The sequence below is a fragment of the Salminus brasiliensis genome, chromosome 6, assembly GCF_030463535.1.
Source record: "Salminus brasiliensis chromosome 6, fSalBra1.hap2, whole genome shotgun sequence".
Classification (NCBI taxonomy): domain Eukaryota; kingdom Metazoa; phylum Chordata; class Actinopteri; order Characiformes; family Bryconidae; genus Salminus; species Salminus brasiliensis.
Genome location: NC_132883.1, coordinates 43,221,860 through 43,234,637, shown reverse-complemented (window position 1 = coordinate 43,234,637; position 12,778 = coordinate 43,221,860). Strand labels below are relative to the sequence as shown.

The 12,778-nt window shown below is 44.9% G+C and overlaps 1 protein-coding gene across 1 annotated transcript in view; it reads right to left on the bottom strand.

Annotated features, from left to right (window-relative positions):
- Positions 1–8,301: 8,301 nt before the first annotated feature.
- stx2b (syntaxin 2b) overlaps positions 8,302–12,778 on the bottom strand; it is an 18,904-nt gene continuing 14,427 nt past the window's right edge. The window contains exons 9-10 of the mRNA XM_072682483.1: positions 12,088–12,198; positions 8,302–10,359 (exon numbers count right to left, since the gene is read on the bottom strand). Of these exons, the coding sequence (XP_072538584.1) occupies positions 10,279–10,359; positions 12,088–12,198 (192 nt within the window). The 3' untranslated portion in view covers positions 8,302–10,278. The remainder of the gene's footprint in view (positions 10,360–12,087; positions 12,199–12,778) is intronic.

Genomic DNA, 12,778 nt, shown 5'->3' with positions numbered 1-12,778 from the left:
AGTACTTTACAAAAACAAAATGTAACTCAAGGCATTCTCCACAACATGGGTAAAGCCTCATAATAACTTCTCCTGATGACACCATTCCTTTAGAAGAACAGGAAAGTGTGTGTCTTTATGCTTCCTGTACCTTCACATGTTCCTTCATTAGTAAAACGAGGGCTACAGCGTCAGTACATCAGCAGCATGGATTCAACTCCAATCACAGTTCAGGCTCAACAGAAAGCAAGAAATGCAACTCACAGAATCTCTCCCATCTCAACTCTCGCATCCCACCAAAGCCTCGCACTCATCAGCAAATCAGCAGTCATACATTCAAACCAATCCGCCACAGAGCAATCCCCTAATCTACGAGTAATCTATACCTTAATCCGAGCGCGAGCGCTGTAGAAAGAGCAGTACGTACCATGGTCCATAATCTACGAATAATCTACACCCTGACAGCCCTGCGCTGCGTGTGCCTGCTCCAGAGAGACGGCTGCATGCCCAGCGCCTCCGGCGTGGTTTTCCTTTTTTTTTTCCTTTTTTACCCACAGTGCACTGCTGCTGTCTGCTGCTGCTGTTGCTGCTGTTGCTGATGCTGCTACTCTGTGGCCTGTGGTGATGTCACAGCACCCAGCGTGCCACATGGGCCCCCGCGGGATTATTAATATCTGCGCCCTCCTGCAGTTACGTAAGAGCGGACGCTGGATTACACTGTTACTGTACAGAGGAAGAGAAACAACGGCCACCAAGGAGCCTGGATTAAGAGGAGAGGAGGACCTCCTTAACGTGACATCACCACTTCACTGTGGGGCTCGATAATAGGCCTGAGATTAGGCCTACAGGCCCACAGCAACAGATGTTACACATGTGGATGATGGTGCATCTTCACAGGGGGCTTAATTTAACATGGACGGACGGTGATTCACTGACACTGGGCAGTTGTTTTAACCCTTTAGGCATCCAAACACTTAAACACAGTGAATTTAGCTCAAAATCAAAGGTAGTTGATGCAGACGTAGCTAAATTAAGTCACCTCTTAGATGCTTGAATATGTTCGGACGATTGTTTATTACTTATGTATATATTTATCTGCCCCCCCCCCAAAAAAAAAAAAAATTGTAGGTAGTCCATTTACATTTATGGCATTTAGCTGACGCTCTTATCCAGAGCGACTTACAAGGTTACTCGTATTACACAGATGGGTCAGTGTACTGTTAGGAGTCTTGCCCAAGGACTCTTATGGGTGTAGCGCAGCACCACAGTCACCCAGACTAGGAATCGAACCCCAGTCTCCCACATGGTGTGTAGCTCAGTAGCAGGTAGCAGTGTTATCTGTTGCGCCACACCAATCACAGTCGGTGTGGGAGCAACTACCCAACCCACTCGTTAGTCCTCTTCCCATCACATATAATGCTCACATTCCTCCTCCAACACATGTGCAACCAGCCAATGGTCAATTCAACGTCATCTGGCAACCAACAGCGCTTGGAGGACAGTTCCAGGTACCCAGCTCAGCTAGTGAATGCCCATACCGGCCTTGCTGCAGCCATGTACCCGAGGCCAATTGCGCTCTCTCAGGCTCCGGCTGCTGAGCATAACTTTGCTCATTGTGGTCAAAAAGTTATTTTTACATTAGAATGGAATGGACAAGTTACTTGTAAATGTCTAGGCGGAAAGCTTGCATGGGCCTCTTGTAGCATATTAGCCCAATAGTATTCCTTATAAGCACACAGTTGTATTCCAGGAAAAAAAATATTCCTTTAATAATTGATCAGTTTATAAACTACAGACACACTCTTTAATAAAGGCTTTAAAAGAAGCTGTTATAAACATCAGTTTGTGACATCAGTTCAGTTTCCATATGTGGACTGTATGGCTGAGGAGGGACCGGTGCCAGTATCTGATACCTGAACAGTGTTCACCTCTTCACTCTTTGGACAAAAAGACAAAAGATGAGGTGGATTCAGTTTGAAACCTGTTGTCATGGACGGCCACAGATTTATTAATCTATTGCAAAATCATCCCACATCTCTTCTCAGCCACTAACAGATCAGTCCTGAAGAGATTATCAGTCCCACAGGCCGGATTATCAGTCCAAAGAGAGTAAAACACACTTACATACCCCCCCCCCCCCCCCACACACCACACACCTGTCAGTACAAATGTGAGTAGGCTCAGGTTACTTCAGGTTGACCTGAGCACTGAGGACACTGAAGTCTGTCTGGCGTGGGATTTCATATTTTGGGCTCGGTGTAATTCTTTAAATGTCCACTAGAGGGAAGAAAAAAGCACTGAAAGAGTTGGTTTGTTCGTTTCCTTGGTCATCAAGTCAGGTGGAGTTGTCTCAGTTTTCTCCTAATATAGTCATTTCCAATTCCGACCCACTATTGAGCCCCAACCAACATCACACGATGCTATCAGTGCTAGAGGGGGCTGAAGTGTGATCTTTCGAGCTGCCTGAAGATCAGTGGTGCTTTAAACTGGGTGCTCACCCCTGTTTTAAAGCAGCATTATGTAAAATGTATTTTTTTGCTCCTGGGCTCCCCCTACAGTTTGTGAGTGTAATTCACTTGTACTCCATGGCAGTGAATTAAATTTTTTTTGTTTTTTGAAAATTAGAGAAATGGTTCTTATTGGTTATTACGGTATCCCAGGTGGTTGCTAAGGTGTTGCTATGGCATAGGGCTCCTCTAATAGATGTCCCACAGAGTTGTGATTTTCAGCCTCCTTCAGAAATCTTCACAGGGCTTCAGCACAGCCAACAGGAGGGCAGTTAGCATGTCTGGAAGTCCCTCCAACATGGACTCATTGGAGCTTCATTCTGGAGGTGAGAAAATCAACCCGGCGGTTTAGCTCCTCCCACTCAGTCCATGCAAACATTAGCGACATTAGCGGCATTAGCAATTAGCGCCCAGGACAGCACAACTAGCAAAGAGACACAGCATCGTATTTCTATGTTAAACTCCTCACCAAAGCTTGGCACTGAGTGGTCTGACCCGGCACTGAGTGCTCTGTTTCTCAGGGTTTTAACCAAACCTTGCTGAAACAGTCTGATTGACGCTGAATGACTTAATTAGCATTTATGTCACACTGTTCAGCCCTGTGTTCCTCCCCTTCAGTTGAACTCTCTTTTTATTGGTCATCTCATTAAAAACGACACATGATGGGCGGGGCTGTTCAGCTGGAGTCGAGCATGGTAAACTGGATGGAGTGGGAACTCTGGTCAGTGTGTTTGCGTGTCATAAGGGTCACAGTCTGAAAAGCATTTACAGCTTTAAAAACCAATGTAATGAACAGAGAGATGGACTTTATACCCCTCTAGCCCACGCCCTGCATTAGGCAGCATGGTGCCAATATTGCTCCAGAGAGTCCTATTCTATTGGCAATACTTCTCTACTGAGACTAGACAAGCGGTGGGTGTGTGTGTGTGCATTTGGGCATCTGTGTCAGCAATGGGTGCAACTTAAAGTAGCTGGATGCATTCGTTAGAAAGGGCGTCCACATACATTTGGCATACAGTATAGTGTTTAGAAAAGCCCCCCAGCCCCCCAGAAGGAACAGCCTTCTCTGGAGGGATGATGGAGCTCCATCAATGTGTTTGGGATGAGGTGGAGCATCCAGACCTGATCCTCAGCATCAGTACCTGACCTCATTGATGATCTTGTGTGGCTGAATGCAATCAAATCCTCACAGCAATGTTCCATCATATAATGTAAAGCTTTGCTGGAAAAGCAAAGTCAACAAACATCACGCAGCCCTGTCTAAGCGTTGGCTCCATCATCTGGAGATCGTCGGTTCAATCCCCTGTGAGTCCCAGAGAGTGTGACTGACCTCGCTCTCTTTTGGTGGGTAGGGTGACCCTCCCTCTCCCACCATCAGTGTGATGTTAGTCAGTGTGGGCGTCCATTAGCTGATGTAAAACAATGGCCAGTTAGTGTTCTCCTCCGAGCGCGCTGAGCTCCCTGATGTTGGATTAGCAGCGGTGGAGCTTCACGTGTCTCAGACGTAGCACATGCTAGCTTCACCCTCCCCAGCACTGGTAGCATTGTGTGATGAGGGGAACGCTAGCTAGTGTGTGGGAACTGGAAATGGCTAAAATGGGAAGATGCACCAAGGGTTCTTGCATTGCCAATGCCATAGAAAAAAAAACACTTCTCTTCAAGACTTTCAGTGGATTTTTGGTAAATGCTCTGTGCAAGTATAGGGAACCTTTGAAGAACCACCCTATAATGCCTTAGCCACCAAGCTTTACCTAGAACCATCCATTTAATAACCTTTATCACATTGCCACTGACTCTTTCCAACCATCATTCTTACTCATTTAACTGTACCATGAGTGAAAAGAGGGTTCCTCATAGGTTCTTTGTAAAGCGAGGGGTTCTGCAAAGAACCAAAACAACCCAATGCTTCAATGGTTCTTTAAACAGTAACTTTGAACAGATCCATTCCTGCAGTAAACTGCTCTGTAAAGAACCTTATAAATGGTCGTCTTCAGCTCCAGAAAGGGTTTGACTAGTGTTGCAAGCCAAAGAACCCGTTGTTGGTACTTACTAGAACCCATTTTGCAGCCAGAAAAGACTTCAAAGAGTGTAACTGGTCATTGCTTACAGCCCAACCTCAGCCCACCAGCAGTGACACCACTAGATGCTGCTATATAGAACTTCTTCTTTGTGAAGAACCTTTAGAAGAAGCCCTTAATCAGGCATAGAAACATTTAGGCATCCAAACTGTCCCTTGAGCCGTTACCGTTCACCAAGAGAACCTTTACGTTAGATAAAGAACCCTTGAAGAACCCTTGAAGAACCCGCCTTTTTAAGGCCGAGGCAGGGCTGCGGTTAAATGATCATTAATTAATTGAATGAGAAGGTTTCACTCACGCTGTGTGTGTGTCCTCCTTACAGAGCCACTGTGCTGCTGTTGGCGGTTCATCCAGTGGGAGAGAAAGACTGGAGGATGAGCCTCAGCTCAACACACTCACTCACTCACTCACACACTTGCTAACACACACACACACACACACACACTCCTGGCCTCACTGCCTCCCTTTAAGCTTCATTTGTTCACTCACTCACCCTTATAGGTCAGGTGAGACGTGTTTTTGTTTATTCCACCGTGTGTGTGTGTGTGTGTGTGTGTGTGTGTGTGTGTGTGTGTGTGTGAGTGTGTCTGTCTGTCTCTTCAAGGCAGGCACATTTCTGTTACATAACACACGCCTCTGGCAGCGCACGGCCCAACATCAGCTAGGTTGCCGTCCGTGTGGCTTCACAACGGCATGAGTCAGAAATCAAATCATACAGCATCCGAGTACAGAGAGAGAGAGAGAGAGAGAGAGAGAGAGAGAGAGAGAGAGAGAGGGGGGGGGGGGGGGGGGGGGGGACAGAGGGGACAAAGAGGACAAACACAGACAGAGACATGGGACACACAGAGACAAACAACAAGAGAATGAGAGCGGGAGAAAGTGCGACAGAGAGACAGAGGGGACAGAAAGAGGGATAGAGAGGTAGAGGGGACAGAGAGATGGAGAAGGATGAGGACAGACAGAGAGGCCGGGAGAGACAGACAGGGAGGGGCAGACAGAGAGTGGACAGACAGTGTGGGTCAAACAGAGAGAGGATGGACAGAAGAGAGACAGAGATAAAAAAAAAAAAGAGGGACAGAGGCGGGGGACACGCAGAGACAGACAACGAGAGAAAGAGAGTGGGAGAAAGGGCAACAGAGAGACAGATAAGGACAGAAAGAGGGAGAGAGGGGGGACAGAGAGACGGAGAAAGAGAAGGACAGACAGAGAGAGGGGTTGAGGGGGACAGAGAGACGGAGAAGGATGAGGACAGACAGAGAGAGAGGCCGGGAGAGACAGACAGGGAGGGGGAAAAAGGAAATGGAAGGGGTGGGGTAGACAGAGAGTGGACAGACAGTGTGGGACAAACAGAGAGAGGATGGACAGGAAGAGAGACAGAGAGGGACAGAGGGGGGCTCCAACCATCATTCCAGAGAACACTGGAGCTCCACAGCTCAATGCCGGGGGGCTTTACACCCCACGCACATTCATCAGAAGGGTGTCCACAAATATTTGGACATATTGTCTATATGAGATGAAGGAGGAGAGAGGGAGAGCTCCTCATCTGCTGTGTGTAGCTGCAAGCCCCCAGTGTGTGTGTGTGTGTGTGAATCTACATGCACCTGCCTCCACTTTGTCACCCACATCATGTTGCTCGTGGCGACGGTGATGTAATCAGCATGAGGCTGCATCACTTCAATCCTTTAGAACCTTACACAAATTCACGCTTGATTGACAGCTCAGACGTCACCATAATATGTATGGATGATGGTATACACTGACCAGCCATAACATTAAACCACTGCCAGTGAAGTGAATAACATGACTGGGTCAGAACATCTCCAAAACATCAGACCGGTCTTGTTGGCAGTGTTGCCGGTACGCAGTGGTCAGTACCTACTTACCAAAACGTTCTCCAAGGATCGACAACTGGTGACCAGCGACAGGGTCGCCCAATGGCTCACTGATGCCATGGAGGCCCACCTCATGTCCTACAGGACTTAAAGATGGTCTGCTGTTACAGTTCTGGTGTTCCAGGGTCAGGGCCGGCCCAAGCTTTTATGGGGCCCTAAGCAAATATTAATTTGGGGCCCCCCATACTCCACCTCAGCACCAGATGCTTCTTCATTTCATAGGGAGAGACATATTATTGCGCAATACGCTGAAGCTCCCGGGCCTTTATCGCCCACCCCTGCCCCTGGGCTGGCTCTGTGTTCCACCTACCACAGGGGACCTTCAGAGGTCTTGTGGAGTCCACGCCTTGATGGGTCAAAGCTGTTTTGGCTACACAAGGAAGACCTTTACAGCATTAGGCCGGTGGTTCTAATGTTATGGCTGATTGAGATAGGCCTGTACAATGATCATCAGAACTGCATGAACTTCTTTTAATAGACAGCAGATTCAGGTAGGACCACATTCAGTGTAATAAAAGTTAACAAACACAACATTATGACGTTATTAAAAACGTGCTCTGAGGTCTGAGGTCATGTTGCGTAGAAGCTCTGAATCCTGAACAGCCGGGAGGAGGAACCACCTCAGCAAACCAACGATCCGGTGTCTTCAGTTTTGGATCCTGGTGGCGTTCTTCTCGATCAGCCCTCATCTGATGAAGCTTGCAGGTATAGGCCCACCTATAGCACTGAGATCACGGTTGGTGTAGTGGCTAACAGCACCAGCCTCACAGTACCAGACTAGGGTTCGGCACTTGGCCACACGGCCTGGCAAGCACAGCAAAATACACCAGTAGAAATCTTCACCTATCTGTGTAACTATACAGTAAAATATAAGTGAACTGACTAATTTAAGGTGCTCATATAATGTATATTAATTACAGTCATATCGAAATATTATGACCACCCCTGCTTTGGAATTTACTCAGTGTTTTATATCAGTTACACTTCCCATATAGAGGCACGGTGTTATGACTTTTACATTATTATAATACTGGTGATGGTTAAATCCTGGGAAATATGAGAGGGAAAAATGACTGGGGACTATTTTGTGTTAGAGCGTACTACAGCATGTATCCCTCCACCACGAATACATTTTTAAAAACCTTCCTACCTTCCTGGATTCCTGTTGTTTCTCTAGGACAAAGAGGTTCACACCAAAGCCACGTCACTGTGAATTACTTACAGGCCCCAACCTCGCAGCTTACAAGGCCTGAAGGATCTGCTATCAATGTCTCGGTGCCGGATACCACAGGACATCTTCAGAGGTCTGGCGGAGTCCATGCCTCGACAGATCAGAGCTGTTTTTGGTGGCACAAGGGGGGCCTACACAATATGAGGTTGATCAGTGATATATATAAAGCCATAACATTAAGACCACCTTATATGGTCATTAGACCACCTTATATTGTGAATACACACACACACACACACACACAATATATATATATATATATATATATATATATATATATATATATATATATATATATAGTGTGTGTCTAAATGCTTAATGTGTCTAAAGTCTTAAAGGCAGTGATATATTCTCATATTGGTCCTTTAATAGAAGCTAGCATGAGGTCATCCGCATACTGGTGCTGACTGGTGGCTATTTGATTTTTTTTTAATAGCAAAAGTAGAACATCTGCACTGACCTGTTGCTTATAGTCAAACATTGTCACTCATAAATCCTACAAACCAAATCAACTAGACAGCACCTATGAATAAATGACACCAGCTTAACCTCTCAGCCACTAGAGGGAGCTGTGCACCAACAGACTTCAGATGTTTGAGATGTTGTTGGTTCAAACTGTGGTTACTTTTATTTTGGCTGTAGAGATGAAACAGAAATGAAACTGAAATGAAAATCACAGAAAACCGACATAACTGAATAAACAATAAACCCTCCAGGTCATGAATTTGACCGGTCAACCCGGACGTCACTGCTCATCGCCTCTTTAAATGAGTACACAGAGTCATTGCAGAGTTCATCCTTCGCTGGGGTAAGGCTTGGCTGTTTTAAGGCCACATTGTTGGGACTGTGTTGAGCTCATTCAGTCAGACTTCTCCGAGCACAGGCAGCAACCAAAATTACACATCATAGCATTAGCGACATTAGCATAGCACAACACTACTCAAATGTGCAAATATTGGTTTTACAGCTCTGAAAGACAACACATGAACAGTTGCTGAGCATAGGGAACATCACATAACAAACACTGAGAATAAAGCTTCCGATTATTAAAAATAGGGATGTTGTTGTGGTCATGCATAAAACCTCATATCTCCAAAATTGCAGATTTGCAGTAGATAGGTAGGAAAACCATGGAAAAATATTGTATTCCAAGTCATTTCGGCGCGTTTCTATTGGTCCAATCATCATGAAATTCTGATACAGCGTAAAGAACAATGGTCAGATTCACATTATGGAGAAAAGATGGAGATATTTAGACGCGTTTTTGCATGAGTGATGATGATATGCCCATGTGGGGCCTGTATGGGGAGTCCAACCGGGAACCAAAATGTTTTATCCATGGGTTCCATGTTGAGCCCATATTTGGATGCCCACCAGAGAGCCACCAGGGTCAGTAATGGGACCAGGAGGGGTTAAACATGGGCCCCATCTGAGTTGTACCCTGCATATGGGGCCTAGATGGGACTCCTTTATAAAGCTCATCTGGATCGCAGTAAAAACACATGTACAAACCCACTCAGAGCCCATGCCCACCTGGAACCCACCTAGCCCACGTTCCACCCATGAAGGCCCACATGAGGGCATTAGCTGGGTAGGCCTATTTGATTCCCACTGTCTAAGGAAAGCTCTTGGCGTAAAACAGCCAAAAGCTGTAGGTCATGGTGCAAATTTACATATGTGAAATTATAGACTGGGGAAGTAAATGGGGCAACTTTGCAACAAAACACAGGACTGAAGTCATTATAAATAGAATTTAAAGAGAAGACAGAAACAAAAAAAGCATGAAAGGCTTAAAGAAACACTCCAGCATTTTCATCCTAACATTTATGCACCATATTTGTAGCATACAGACCCTGTACACTGACCTGAATCAGACATAGCAGAGGCTAACATGCAGCAATGCCAGACTATGATTGGCTTCTATTATAAATGTCAAATTTGTCCAATGTAACCCAATTTACTATTTATTATATGGACAAAAGTATTGGGACACCTGCTCATTCAGTGTTTCTTCTGAAATCAAGGATATTGTTGGAGGAACTGTCTCTACTGTCCAGGGAAGAAGGCTTTCTACTAGATTATGAAGGAGCATTGCTCAATGCTGGGGGCTTCCTACCCCTCTAGCCCACGCCTGGCATTAGGCATGGTGCCTATAAGTTCTTGGAGTTTTATTTGCTCCATTTTATTAGCTGGATGCATTCATTAAAAGGAGTGTCCACAAACATTTGGAGATAAAGTGTGTGTTACATATCGCCAGTGTCGCACTATTGACATAATGTGAATCTGGCTGTTGTTCTTGGTGAATGGACCAATAGAAATGCTCCGAAGTGAAATATTTTTACACTGACGTCCATTGAAAGTTTAGAAGGTTTAGTTAAAAGTGTAAAGTTGCCAAAGTGAAGATACGTATGAGGGTTTCGCATAACAGCGACGATATGCTGCACCTGCAACTGTCTGTGATAACTGACTGGATGCTACAAAAACTTCAGATAGACATTAGGCTCCAAAACACTGGAGTATTCCTGTAAACAAAGCTTATAGCTTGACAGACGCAGCACTAAGGAGTGTGCTCTTTGGTTGTGGGCTCTTGGCTAACTAGCAAAGACTCCAACGATGACCAGTAGAACAACAACAGCACACACCGCTAAACAGATGGCAAGATACACCTTTTTCTGTGGAAGAGAGAAGAAGAACAAACAACAGGAGACAATCTGTTAAGCTGTTAACATCTGGCAGCTGTGATTATGTGTTCTCACACGCTTGCATGGTAATACCTGCTCTGCGATCGGTCAGGGCAACATGCTTATGCGGGATTGTCTGCAGTGGTAGTAGAGGAGGAGGAAGAGGAGGAGGCGGGAGTTTTAGTGGATTTTGCTGAGAGGCCCACTGACAGACCCACGATTAGTGCAAGCACAGCAATGATCACCAGCGCAATCAGAGCCAAAATGATATATTTCTGTCCAGAAAACAAAAATAAAAAGGTTGGCAGTCACTGCAGTGTTAAGTCAGGGGGTTCAATGCAATCCTCATGGACCTCCCAGAGCCAGTGCATAGTTTTATGGTGGTGTCCCATTTCTACTCACCTTTAGTAGGGTGTAAAAAATAAATATATGAATATATCAAAGAATTTCAATATTATGTTTCGCATAATAATATAATTATATGCATATATTATATAATTAACACTGCATCAATTCTCAAACATATTTAGAATTAATAGTTTACTATAAAGCTTAGAAGAGCTCCCAGTGACTCAGTGGTCTAATGCACTCTCACTATGGCCTGAGGGTCACGAGTTAAAATCCCAAGCCACAGTGATTTACTATCAGCATCCAGAGTCGGAGAGAGCACAATTGGGGTGGGACTGAAACCCCTACTGTACGCAGTCATTCCCAGCTATGGTCCTCAAACATTTCTAGGCGATATAGCTGAAATCTGTAATTATATTTAACACACTGGTACAGTAATGGAACATTTTGTATGTGCATTTTCCAGCTTGGAAAGCTGGGGTCAACAGCTGCTTATTGGGCATTGTGGTCAAGGTCCTATATTCTGGAGTACCCAGCCTTGTGTCCTTGCTTTAACACATCTGATGCAATTAAATAAGGCATGCATGAAAGTCAGTTTTATTATTTATACACTGACCAGCCATAACATTAGCACCACTAATACTGAGCAGGACAGAGTAGACCCCTGAAGATGTCCTGTGGTATCTGGCACCTAGACATTAGCAGCAGATCCTTCTTTAAGCCCTGTAAGATGTGAGGTGGGGTCTCCATGGATCGCTTTAATGAGCCTCAAGTGCTCATGACCCTGCTGCCGGTTCATCGGTTGCCCTTTCTTGAAGCACTTTCAATAGGTACTGACCACTGCAGTCAGTACCTGCTCAGATCCTTACGCTTGTCCATTTCCCCTGCTTTTAACACCTTCACCTTTAACACCTACTGTATATGCATGCTATGCCTTTTCAGCGTATTGGATTATCAGACTGGGTTTCTGATCACATGACCATCATCAGCTGTTTATATTTGACTATTCTTAGTTGGTATAATACACAATTTTCATTACTCATACCAGTATAAATGTTAGAACTTGATGCCTAAAGGACATTTAAAGACCATAAAGCTTTAAAATCCCATATCCTTAAGGTGTCCAGAACAGGGCTACTCCAGGTCATTTACGTGACGGTGGTTAGAGGTACCAGGGTCTGGGAATGAGTTTGATAAGAGCTGAAGGAAGAAAGCAGCCAAAACAGTGTGCAGGGTAAGTGGGTTAGTGCATTGCTGAAATGAATAGAAGCCTTCTGGTGCGAGCTTTCGGCATGCTGAAACCTGCATGCTCATAAGCACTATGAGGTAAAGTGAGAGCCTCTGTGTGTGTGGAGGGGGTTGTTTTCATACCCTGCGGGCTCTCTTCTGGTACCGCACAGCTTTCTTGCACTCTTCGTTGGCTTTGCTTACATAGTCCACTGCGTTACTCACATTTTTCTCTATGTTGTCAATCATCTCGCCCTATAAATGACATAAGACACGCAAATTATATGAGAAGACATTCCTGAGGGTCTTATAATTCATCCTAAAGCGCAGAGAGCACAAGGTACCCAGCTATTATAAATAAGGAGGACTGCGTAGTATGTAATTTGTTAATGGTTATAATTGCAGTGGCTGCTGCAATACTGACATTAAGTGCTCTAATGGATCACTCAATGTGCTGTGGTGCTGTGACTATTCCTGCATGCGGTTTGATGAACCCTAACCCAGTCACTGACGCAACAAACTTGGACAATTTTCCTCCCAATTTTAGAATTTTAGCCAATTACCCAACCCACTCGTACTCCATCACATATTACGTAATGCATCTGACTAATGTTGGACCGATACTGATACTGTATTGGTATCTGTGCCGATACTGGCACCGACACACACAATATCGGTATCAGCAATAGAGAGCACAGATACCATGAAGCTTTTTGACGCCGTACTTTTATTTATTTATTTTTATTACAGTTATTACTATTAAACAGACATTTAATGAAACTTTTATCACCTTTTTTTCCATGTGGTGCTTTTTTGGTTCTAAAACCAAAAGTTG